At 32.0% G+C, this 13,254-nt stretch overlaps 1 protein-coding gene across 1 annotated transcript; it reads left to right on the forward strand.

Moving 5' to 3' along the window:
• The first annotated feature begins 1,958 nt into the window (after positions 1-1,958).
• Positions 1,959-8,640, forward strand: LOC127103611 (uncharacterized). Its single transcript, XM_051040882.1, has 4 exons — positions 1,959-2,191; positions 2,328-2,501; positions 7,792-7,981; positions 8,256-8,640. The coding sequence occupies exons 2-4, from the start codon at positions 2,352-2,354 to the stop codon at positions 8,327-8,329; spliced, it is 414 nt and encodes a 137-aa protein (XP_050896839.1). The 5' UTR covers positions 1,959-2,191; positions 2,328-2,351; the 3' UTR covers positions 8,330-8,640.
• Positions 8,641-13,254: the final 4,614 nt, after the last annotated feature.

Below are 13,254 nucleotides of genomic sequence, written 5' to 3' on the forward strand. Positions count from 1 at the left end.
TTGAGTAAAGCACATTGGCTTCATCAATTTGAACATATTCAGATAATCATCTATTGGTTCAGATGATTTTTGTGTTCACACTATCTAACTCTTTCAGGCTAATTTTCGATTGTCCCATATAAAATTGCTCATGGAACACTCTTTCTAGTTGATTCCAATTATATATGGAATTTGAGGAAGAGTAGTGAACCATGTGAAAGCATTCCTGGTCATATAGTTTGGGAAGCATTTCATCTTTAAATTTTTGTTATTAGCCAAATCACTAGTTTCTGTCTAGTATCGAGCAATATGTTTGACAATAGACTCACTAGTGTCACCTGCGAATTTAGTAAACTTAGGGATTTTCCAACCCATGGAAAGTTCAATTTGCAAACAACATTATCATGTGATTCAGACCATACTTTGATCATAATTCTTTTCACCTCCCACCACTAGTTCTATGAATTACAGAGCTCTGAATTCCTCACTGCACTATGAGGATACGTAGGCATGAGGGACTCAATCCTCACTGAGCACTTTATATATTCCATTCTTTTCCCCTCATTCTCTTCGCGAGTAAATCCCTATATATCACACTTATTCAAACATAGAACAATCAAAACGGTTCTCGTTGAGTACAACAGATGTAAAGGGTGTTAATATATTCTCCTTGCATAACTGACTTCCTTACCTAACACATCTCTTTCCCCCCGGGTTTTATCGATGTTTTCCCTTTCCTTCGGGAATAAATAAAGTTCCATGGCGACTCTGTTGTATGTTCGAGCGTGCGATGCGTTCAGGTATATTTCCGCTAACTTCATACACTATAACCAGTACCATCGGAAAATAATAAAGAACCAATTAGTAACATAATATAACATCTAGTTTTTTTTTTGTTCTTCAGTAGAATTTTCATCTAACATTATACTAGAGTAATAACTTTAAGGCGCGTAAGTAATATACCTTGGCCTCCCGGGGTATCATCTAAGAAGTCGACACCTAAAAGTTCTTCGCATATTGAAATTGACTAAGTTGATTTTTTCATTGACCACCTTACTCTCAATGGATAAACCTAATAAAGTGCAAACACTTGTTAGTATTACGGTACATTCATCGGTTGGAAGGAAGAAATATGTGTTTCGTGTCTTCATATTTCTTGTAGAGTGAGTATAAACTTAGCTCAACGGAGTAGGACATGATTTTGCTAATATGGTCAAAACCAATGTGTTCTAAATAAGGTTGAATAAACTCACTGGGTACGATATATTCATGGACACGAGTACAAAATTTAGATGGATCCTAAAAAAAGGATAAATAAGTTTTTCTCATAAAAATAATGGTCCCAATGCCGCCATTCAATCGACTAAGCAACTCACTAATAAACTCATCAACCCAAATAACACAACCTAACTACAACAACATGGGCAACAAACTCGATTACGGCAACGCCTCAATGCATACACAAGCCTGCGTAGAATTACAACTTATTAAGGAGTTTGGTGATGATGATGTTCTAGGATACTCGTATCATACACTTGGGGAGAATCAACATATCGGTACTAAAAAGAGTACCTAAGGGGTGTAGCTTCGGATACATGTACGGTCAAATAGGTCGTAGTTAGTGTAAAAATTATTCTAGCATGTAATTCTATTTAAATTAAATATTAATAATTTTTATTCAACTTTTTTTATTAAAAAAAAACCAACACACAAGAGTCAGATGAATTGACTGCTTATATGACTTATACATAATCAACAATTCAATCAATTAGACGTGATACAATCGTCAATTCAATTGTTTAGACCTCTTATTTGTTTAATGGTGTCGTCAACTGAATTGAAAAAGAAATTTAATAACTTGATTCCTAAGGTTTAGGTAAGAGGACCACTTTTGGATGAGTCTCTAAAGTTAAATTTTTTATTTATTTAACTAATAATCTAAAAATATATTTATACCATACCAATTAAAAAATGGCGCAAAAAGTAAAAATTATTCCCACACTCTCAGTTTGGGCGGGAATTCATTTCCCACCTTTTCTTTTAACAATTAAAAGAACAAAAATTTCGTCGACCACGAAGAACTGAAAACCCTAGACCGCCGCACACCGACTCCATACTCCGGCGATCCTCCGCTCCGCCGAAGCTCGACTGCTCAGTCTATCCACCTCTGCTTCCTATCGCGCCGCACTGTCATCTATTTCTCCCGTTCACTGTCAGTATTCTCTGAGCATTTTCAATTTTTGTATTTGATTTCTTAGATAGATAGTTATCATTGTTTATTTCGTGATTTTCATTCATACTAAGATACTAAAATATCAACATTCAATTGTATTATAATACTGCTTCAGAAATTGAAAAGGAGAGGGAAAAAGATGCAGATTCGTGTGAAGTGCAATTGCGGTGAAGGAAACTGCGTGGAATGGGGCGTTGTTGAACTGCAAGGATTTGTTGAACCACAACCTGGTTTTCAGGGTTCCCTCGCCAACCTTCAAATTGGCATTCTCTGTCGTCCTTCTTCTCAGGTTACTACTATATTATTTTCCATCTTTTTAGTACAAATCTATGAAGCAACACATATCGACACCAATAACTAATAGAAAAAATAATAAATTAAACATAGTTATAAGTGTTGGTGTCGATTTCAGACATTTACACGGACATATTTTTTTTAGAAGTGTGGGTGCTATAGATATCAATTAACCCCTTAGACTATAATCTAATTCCCTATCATGATTATTGGTTACTAATTGTTTGTTTGCAAATAGTTATATATTGTTTGAAGTTAAATTCTTAGTGTTTATTTATTCTCAATGGAGACTCATTGTAATTTCAACTTTTAACCAAAATATTAGGGTTTGAGAAATTGTCAATTTGGTTAGCTTTTTTGCAAAAGGGGCTAAGCCTTTTTGAAATAAAGATTAATAGGAGTAGTGAATAAAATTTATTTAGGATAAAAATGTATTGGTTGTGATTTTTTTAGTACAAAGATTGTGACTTTATATGAACTAACTATTATGCTTCACACATGGAAGCCATTGAAGAGTGGTAAGAAAGCTTGAAGTGAAGAGGAAGAAGATAAAGAACAGAACAAGACTTTCTTATTACATTGAATGGAGATTACATCCATTATATAGTAGGAAGAAAATGTAACTAACTGCATAACAGAAAGTATAACAAACTCAAACTACTTTTAACTGTTTCTATTTGCTTCATTCATTAGCCCCCCACAAGTTGAACTTTGGTAGATGTTGATCAAGTTCAACTTGGCTTTGAGGAAGTGAAATGGTTTGGGTAGGAGAGGTTTAGTGAAGAAATTAGCAAGTTGGTTGTTGGAGGACACGGGAAGGAGTTTCATTATGCCTGCGGAAAATTTCTCGCGTACAATGTGACAATCAATGTCAAGATGTTTTGTACGTTCATGGAAAACAGGGTTAGCAGCTATGTGGAGTGCGCTTTGACTGTCACAAAAGAGAACTGGGACTTGAGAGCATGCAATGTTCATGTCACGAAGCAAGTACAAAAACCATTGGAGTTCACACGTGGCTGTAGCTAAAGCACGATACTCTGCCTCTGAAGAGGAACGAGAGACAGTGGTTTGTTTCTTTGTTCTCCATGAAATAGGGGAGTTGCCCAAATAGAAACATGATCCGGAAACGGATTTACGTGTGTCTACACAACCAGCCCAGTCAGCATCTGAAAAACCTGTTACTTGTAGTGGTGAGCTTAGTGGAAAAAATAAGCCTTGGCCTGGACATTGTTTGAGATATCGCAAAACTCTGCAAGCAGCAGTATAATGTTGAGTAGAAGGTTTGGAAAGATATTGACTGAGTTGTTGTGTGATAAACGTGATATCTGGGCGAGTAGTATTGAGATAGATTAGTCTGCCAATGAGTCATCTATAAGATGGAATATCGTGATAGGCAGGGCTATCATCTTGGCAAAGCTTAAGTGATGGATCGGATGGTGTGCTTGCTGGTTTGGAGCCAATAAAACCTGAATCCTTGAGAAGATCAAGACAATATTTTCTTTGGCAAATGGAGATACCACGTTTTGAGTGAGCTACTTCTAAACCCAAAAAGTATTTGAGGATGCCCAAGTCCTTGATCTTGAAGAGTTGATGAAGAATATTTTTCATAGTTTGAAACTCTTGTAGAGAGTTACCTGCTAAAATAACATCATCAACATAAATAAGTAAAATTGTAAAGGTGGATGATGTTTGGTTAACAAATAGTGAGTGATTAGAAGGTGCTTGAGAGTAGCCATGAGTAGTGAGGACTGAAGTCAATTTTTCAAACCATTGTCTGCTTGCCTGCTTTAGTCCATAAAGTGACTTAATGAGTTTGCAGACCTGGTTAGGTTTAGAACTTTGGACACCTGGTGGGATCAACATGTAAACCTCTTCATTTAGATCACCATGAAGAAATGCGTTATTGACATCAAGTTGGTGAAGATGCCAGTTATGGGTTGAAGCTAAAGCTAGAATCAATCGAACTGTGGTGAGCTTTGCAACAAGTGAGAAAGTATCTAAGTAATCAAGTCCTTCAATCTGGTTGTATCCTTTAGCAACAAGACGAGCTTTAAACCTTTCTATGGTTCCATCAGATTTATGCTTGATCTTGTAAACCCAACGACAACCAATAGGTTTAACATGGGGTGGAAGATCCACAATTTTCCAAGTTCCAGTTTGCTCAAGTGCAGCAAGTTCAACTTTCATGGCTTGATTCCAACATTCAAATTTGCTAGCCTCGGAGTATGTTTTAGGTTCATGATTAGTAGTAAGGGAAAAAGTGAAACGATAATGAGTAGGAGACAAGTTATGATATGAAATGAAATTGGAAAGAGAGTTAGGATTACCTGAAGATGATTGGCATTGTGGATCAGTGAAGGTTGTATAGACATAATCTTTCAAAAAGGATGGTAATGTTCTAACTCTTGTAGAAGCACGAGTGGAATGTTGTGTATTAGAGGTGGGTGGATTAGAAATGGCCAGGGAGCTGAAAGGTGGATTTGAGTCAGTTGTGGTGGGTGTAGATAAAGTTGTGGTAGCTGGAAGGTTGAGTTGGTTAATGGGAAGATCATTTTGAGCAGAATGATGTATGTCATGACAGAGGTTTGGATTGGGAACTGAAGTGCTATAATATTCCCAAGGAGGTGTGGTAGATGAAGATTGTTTTTGGTAAGGTAAAATTTGTTCATGGTAAGTGACATTTCTTGAAATGAAAATGTTGAATGAATTTAGATCAAGTAAAATAGAGCCTTTATATCCAACAGCATATCCAAGGAACAATGATTTTCTAGCTCTAGTATCTAATTTAGTTTTTTGATTGGACAAGGTAGATGCATAGCACAAAGTTCCAAAAACTTTAAGTTGGTTAATGTCTGGTGGTTTATTATGCAGTATGTGATAAGGGGATTGGTTATTGAGTAAAGGCGTGTTAACTCTATTTATAATGAAGGCTCCATAGCTAATAACATAGGACCAGTAGGATTTTGGTAAATTTGAATGGTACAGTAAGGCTCTACCTACATTAAGCAAGTGTTGATGCTTCCTTTCAACTCTTGCATTTTGTTGAGGGGACTCAACACAAGATCTTTGATGGACAATACCCTTTGAGGCATAGAATTGAGTTAAGAGAAATTCAGGTCCATTGTCAGACCTGATGAACTTAGGACATGTATGGAACTGATTTTCTATGAGAGCAACAAATTGTTGAAACATGTGTAGAAACTTCAGATTTGTTTTTAAGTAGTATGATCCAAGTAAATCTACTGTAATCATCAACTGCTGTCAAAAAATATTTGTGATGATGGATAGAATTTGTGGAGATAGGACCCCAGATATCAAAATGCAACAATTCAAAATTTTGAGAAGCTTTAGAATGACTCAAAGTGTAAGGTAGTTTCTTATGTCTAGCATAGTGACACACATCACAGACAGCTTTATTGTCATTGAAAATATCAGGATACATTTGAGCCATTTTGGAAAGTCTATCATGTGATAAATGGCCCAATCTAAAATGCCACAAAACTTGTTTAGGGATCATTTTACAATTATTGGGAATTGAAGTTTCTACATGAGGTTTGGATGAGGAAATACTTGAAATACTAGTTTCTGCAGGAATGGAATCAATATTTGTCCTGAATCTGTACAACCCTTCCACTTGATTAGCCGAACCAATCATCTTCTTCGTTTTCACATCCTGAATAAAACAATCATTAGCAGAAAAAATGAATTTGCAATTAGTGGACTGACAAAGTTTGGAAACAGACACAAGGTTTAAGGAAAAATCAGGTGTGTATAACACATTATTAATCTGCAAGTGAGGAGAAAATTGAATTGTTCCTGCATGTTTAGCTAGAACAACAGATCCATTAGGTAGACAAACACTAATAGGCTAGATTTTGTGGTAACAACTAAACAATTTAAGAGATGAGCAAACATGATCATTGGCACCAGAATCTAAAATCTAAAAATCCGGTTTTATGTAAGTGGAGCATGAAACTGTAGAAACAAAAAGTTTACCTGAATTCTCATTTGGTGTATGACTAAAATGAGTGGAAATATGGTTGGCACTTGGATTTGGGGTAGGGTTGGAAGGCAACAAATTTGTTTGTTGTAACAAACCAATCAATTGAGCATACTGTTCTTGAGTGATGCTGGCACTTGAATTATTGAGAGAGCCTTTTGTTCCAGTGTTCATCACATTTTGTGTATCAGCAGCATTAGAAGCATTTGCTGATGTTTGCTTTTTGGTAAAATTGGGAGGAAATCCATGTTTACGATAACACACATCAATTGTATGGCCAGTCCTGTGACAAAAAGTGCATACTCTACCATCTTTCTTATTGTTAGATGCTCCACCATAAGAGTTGGAAGATTTACCAGCAAACTTCCTTGAATCATATGCATTAACAAGTCTATTTGCTTCATCAATAGTGGAATTAGAATCAGGTTGACTCAACACAGAAATATTGTTACTCTCTTCTTGAACAACCATAGAATATACTTTGTTGATGGATGGTAGAGGATCAAGTAACAAAACCTGAGTTTTGATAACAGAAATTTTTTCATTCAATCCTGTTAAGAATTGTATAATCTGATCTTCAAGACGAAGTTCTCGAGCACTACGCATAGCATCACATTTGCATTGTTGAGCACAAGTACAACTAGGGATTGGTCTATGAGAATTCAATTCTTCCCATAAACCACGAAGCTCAGTGAAATAATCAAGAACAGATTTGTTTCCTTGTTTGAGATTGTTAATCTCAGCACGCAAATTAGATACGCGAATTCTATCGGTTCTTAATTTGCTTAGCAAATTTTTTGAAGAATTATTAAGATAAAGTTGCTTGGTTTAATCAGGTTAGACCTACAATTAATATATATCACTTTAGTTTTAGTCAAATTACTAGGATAAAGTTGCTTGGTTTAATAAGGTTAGACCTACAATTAATATATATCACTTGATGTTACTAATGAAAAAAGCAGATCAACTTTATCTCTTATATATAAGTCCATATTTGGATTCTATATAGTAACTGCGTGACATAGTTCTTTATCTTGATTGTCCTATGTCAAATAAATGGTGAAATCATTTAGAGATGATTTGGTGGAGGTGTAATGTGAGTCGATCAATTTCAAATCAATGGTTGATATTAGATAGCACGCATAACCAAATTTTCTTCTAATGCATTGAATCCGAATTTGTAAGAGTTTAAGATATAATCTTTAGGGTGATTGGAATCCACTGTCACTTTTCATCTTATTAGGAAGAAAAAAACTAATACTGTGTCCATTCTTTTGTTGTTCAGGAAGTCTACACTTTAACTATTGGGTACCATGAACTGACAGGGTCAAAGATTTCCTTGAAAAAGCCATTGTTAGTGCTCAAGAAAGTCAAGCATATGGATGGAGAAAGCTGTAGTGATGTTGAGTTACAGGTTGTTGGAATCATAAGACATAAGATTCTGTTCAAGACCAGACCAAAGGCCCTCATTTCTAGTAAGACCTCACTATCCTTTAATCACATTATCCGTTGTTGTACCATGTTTTTCATTATGTAGATAACAGTTCAGAAACAACATAGGACCCTCCTAAATATTGTTTTATTTTTTAAAATATATGTTCATGTTAACCTGATAATAAGATGTGAGACTCTTGAAATGAATCATTGTGATAGAGAGAAGATGAAATGATTGTTAAGAATGGTGTATTTTTGGAAATAATGAAAATATTTTTTGCTAATATTATCCTTCTTTTCCCTTGTTTTTTCAAGAGCCAGAGATAACATCTAGAGAAAAACAAAAGTCTATCATGTTAGGCTCTGCAGCTTCAAATCAAGCTGTGTGACATTCACTGTCTCTGTCATTCAATGAACTCGAGTTGGACCAGAAGTCTAGAGAAATACAAGGAGACAAACATCCGGCAATCTTCATGTGTCATTCATATGTATTTGTAATTTGTAATCTTGGCAATCACATGTGGAGCACAATTGATGGCAAAAGTGTCTAATATAATATGATTAAGAGGTGTTTGGAGTGTCATTATCTGAATATCTATTTTGGTGTAAATGTGCAAATAATGCATATTAAACTAAAGCTTGTCCGAACTTCTAATTGTGTAGAGGATTGGAATATGAATATATTTGGTCGTTTGTTTGATTCTCCTTATATTTGGCAGAGTAAATTTGCTTGTAAATGATTTCATAGGATTTTTTTTAACAAAAGTTAATCCAATTGAAAAATGTTGTGGAAAAAATAAAATATGGATAGATTTTCCACATCTTCACATTACTCAAGAAAGGAGAGAACTTTTTGTGGATAATAGAACTTTGATCTTTATTTGTGTTACAGATTGTATGTCCTAAGCTTGATGATAGTGCAAAATGTAAACGGAGATGAAGGATTTATATATTTCGTCACTAAGATCTTTTGAGATGCAGAAACAACATACCAAAGATATATGGCGTCTTGCTTTGTGGTCACAACACCGAGATTGTCTAGCTTTGTGCACCTACATCAACAATTCCAATACCTATGCCATTTGCAAGAATAAGACTGATTGTTGAACCACATTCCATGTCATTGCGCATCACAAAGTCCTACATCAATATACACATTATAATTCATTACCTCATATTACACTCACATTATTCCTTCGGTTTTTCCTATAAACATGAAACAATTTTCTCATGACAACCCATCTTGCAAAAACATTTCTCATGCATTTTTTGAAGCTCTCCACTTTCATCTAGTTTTAGAATTGCGGTTGACAGGTTAAGAGTCTCTTTGGAAGTCTGATACAATTTCAATGAAATTAATATTATGTTGAAATTTGAATACGTCGTTTGTTTTGGGACAATTTTCATGTGACCAATATAATTACTTTGAAAATATAGTTAAAAAGCACTTACAATTCCTCAACTGCTTCTTGTAAACGGTTGATCGATAAATACCGAAATCAATTTCTTTTGACTAAACAAACAGAAGCTCATTGACAATAGCTGCTACGCCACCACCAACTAGTCCGTTCTAAAGTGCTAAAGCGCATTCCTTACGGGAGCCTAAGGAAACAAGTCTTGAACATGACCGTTGTAAATAAGTTATTTTTACTATTATAAGTACTAATTTATATTTAGAACTTCAGTTTATTAGTTAGACCCGTTACATTAAAAGGGTCTTATATAAAGAGATTAATGCGTGTACTTTTAACATATTTGAAATATATTATTCATTTTTAAATATGGTATGAGAATTTTATAAAGAGATTGATTATTTTTTAATGGAGAAAACAAATTAAAAAAATTAAAATGAATCAAAAGTAGGATAAATATATAATTTTAGGGTGATTATGTCTGTCGTTCTCTTAAATATTTCAAATTTTGTTTTTAGTCCCTTAAAATATATCATTTAAAAAATGATCCTCCTATGATTTTTCATTTATATTTTTGGTCTCTCATGTAGTTTAGCAACAATTTTTACAACTTAACGGCAATTTATTATTTAGTGATTTGAATTAGCGTAAAATTTAGTATTAGCGACAAAAATGTGGATGAAATTTTTTATAACAATTACTTTTTAAAAAAAATATTTTGAAGGAATAAAAACGAAATTTAAGATATTTAAGAGGATCACAAACTTATTTTAGTCCATAATTTTATAAACAATGATATGAATACAATTAAAAAATAATTTTGCTACATGACAAATCATATAATTAATTATTAATATGTGAGATACGGTAAGTGGGTAAGTTATCTACTTCCCACGTTTTATTATATTTTTATCTCAAAGTATTTATTTATTTAAAATATTAGCATGATATTTATTATTTTTTTCACTAATAGATGACTTCCGTCTTATCATTAAAATTAATATAATTAATAATTATTTTTAAAAATATGAAAATCTAAAAATGACATCTATTATTAAACGAGTGACTGATACTGCTATACATATATCTAATATTATATAAAATCTATATCTATATTATATAATTAATTAATCATGTCCATTAAACTTTACATTTTGAATTTCAAAATCATCTTAAAAGAAAGGAGCGAAAAAAAACTAAAACTACCATAATAATATACAATAATTACATATTTTATGAATATAAAATTTTGAGAAATGCATCCTTAAATTTATATATATATATATATATATATATATATATATATATATATATATATATATATATATATATATATATCTATATATATATATATATATATATATATATATATATATATATATATAATATATATATATATATATATATATATATATATATATATATATATATATATATATATATATATATATATATATATATATATATATATATATATATATATATATATATATATATATATATATATATATATATATATATATATATATATATATATATATATATATATATATATATATATATAATTATCATTTGAACTGCATCCTAACTCACTCAAAGCCTTAATGATTTGAGACATAGTTACTAAACAGTAAATTATTAAACAACTTTTCTGACTATATAAATGTTTATTTTTTAGTTTTCTTACTTACTCTTTATCTCACTCCTAAGTAATGAAATAAATAATTAAAAATAATATGACCCACATGGCCTTTAATGAATATAACAAGCCAAAAGTAACATGATAGTATGGGCTGATAAATGTCAGCCTTATCTTTAGAAAAATAATATTATTTTATCTAATTAGTTTTAAATTTTGATTCTGATGAATGTTTAGGAATAGACTTTTGTAATTGTACTGGTTGCAATAAAAGCATTAATGTTCTCACTAATCATCGAGTTAATACCCTAATAGGAATATTAGATAAGATGGAAGAATCTGAAAGTGAGAATGCTTTCATGAGACAAATTAAAAACATTATTGACGAAAATTATATTTGTAAAAAGCATGTTAACAAAGTAGAATTTAAAGATGTTATGAACTTATTTAAATAACTCGTTGAGATAACCGTTTCTGTTAATGACTTACAAGAAGAAATTAAGAATTTAAAAAATAAAATTCAAACGCTAAAAATCCGGGATGATGAGATAGAACTTAAACTTTTAGAATTACAAGACCACATGATTATTCAAAATCAACATAGGATAACTTCCTCCAGTAAGAAACATGAAGAAATTAATGAAGAATTTATTGGTTCAACCAATGAAGATCCTTATATCAATAAAATAGAAAAGATGACATCTCACAAATGGTATAGTAAAATAAATCTTATTACTAAAGATAAAAAAATTTGAACTAGTTGCTTTAATAGACTCAGGGGAAGATTTAAACTGCATTCAAGAAGGGTTAATCCCAACCCAATATTGCGAGAAAACTAAAGAATCCTTACGAGGAGCTAATGGTAACAGATTACACGTGTCATATAAATTATCCAACGCTAAGATCTGTAAAGATCAAATATGTTATAAAACTTCTTTTCTTCTAGTTAAAAACATTCAAGAAATTATTATTCTAGGAACTCTTTTCCTGGCTTTACTTTATCCTTTCATCGTTGATAACCTAGCTATAACTACTAATGCTTTAGGTCATAAATTTAAGTTTAAATTTTTAGACCAACCTAGAGTTATAGATCTTAACTCTGTCCAGAGTAAAGATATATCTTTTATTAATATTATTAATAATAAAAGAAAGCATATTAATTTCATGAACAAAGAAATACATTTTAAAAGAATAGAAGAGCAATTGCAATCTTCCTGTGTTCAAGAAAAAATTAAAATTATGCAAAATAAGTTTACTAAAAATCTTTGTTCAGAACGACCTAATGTCTTCTGGAAAAGGAAGATACATACTATTTTTTTGCCTTATGAGCCTGACTTTAAAGAAAAAGATATTCCGACTAAAGTCAGACCTATACAGATGAATGAGCAAAATTTAGATTATTGTAAAAAAGAAATACAAGATTATTTGGACAAAAGTTTAATTAGGCCGAGTAAGTCTTATTGGAGTTGCTCTGCGTTTTATGTTGTTAATGCTGCTGAATTAGAAAGGACTGATAAAAGTATATTTTCTAAATTTGACCTTAAATCTGGATATTATCAAATTCAATTAGAAGAGACTGATAAATATAAGACAACTTTTGTAGTATCCTTTGGACACTATGAATGGAATGTTTTGCCCTTAGGACTTAAAAATGCCTCCTCAGAATTTCAAAATATAATGAATTCTATTTTTAATGATTACTCCCACTTTACTATAATCTACTCAGATGATATTTTAGTTTTCTCATACTCTATTAATCAACATTTACAACACCTTAATCAGTTCTATGAAATAATCAAAGATAATGGTTTAGTTTTATTCAAAAAGAAATTAAATTTATTTCAAAGTAAAGTAAGATTTTTGGATTTTGATATTAGTCGGGGCATGTATACCCCTATTAGTAGGTCCTTAGAATTTGTTAGTAAATTCCCCGACGAATTAAAAGACAAAACTCAGTTGCAAAGGTTTTTGGGTTGTCTTAATTATGTTTCAGACTTTATTCCTAATCTTTAGAACTATTTGTCTTCCTTTATTTAAGAGACTTAGGAAGAATCCCCCACCTTGAGATGATTCCATGACCAAAAGTGTCACCCAATTAAAGCAAATAGTTAAGAGATTACCTTGCCTAGGAATCCCTGATCCAAATGTCAATCTTCTTGTTGAAAAAAATGCCTCAGAACTAGGGTTTGGTGGTATACTAAAACAACTACTTCTGGGCACGGATAAGGAACAAGTTGTTAGATATTACTCTAGAACTTGGTCT

The sequence above is a fragment of the Lathyrus oleraceus genome, chromosome 1 (genome assembly GCF_024323335.1).
Source record: "Lathyrus oleraceus cultivar Zhongwan6 chromosome 1, CAAS_Psat_ZW6_1.0, whole genome shotgun sequence".
In the NCBI taxonomy this organism is placed as follows: Eukaryota; Viridiplantae; Streptophyta; class Magnoliopsida; order Fabales; family Fabaceae; genus Lathyrus; species Lathyrus oleraceus.

Bases quoted from the DNA above. Each gene is read 5' to 3' on its own strand.
- LOC127103611 (XM_051040882.1), top strand. From the start codon at position 2,352: ATGCAGATTCGTGTGAAGTGCAATTGCGGTGAAGGAAACTGCGTGGAA. The intron at 2,502-7,791 runs GTTACTACTATA...TTTGTTGTTCAG, and splicing joins TCTGTCGTCCTTCTTCTCAG to GAAGTCTACACTTTAACTAT. The intron at 7,982-8,255 runs GTAAGACCTCAC...TGTTTTTTCAAG, and splicing joins ACCAAAGGCCCTCATTTCTA to AGCCAGAGATAACATCTAGA.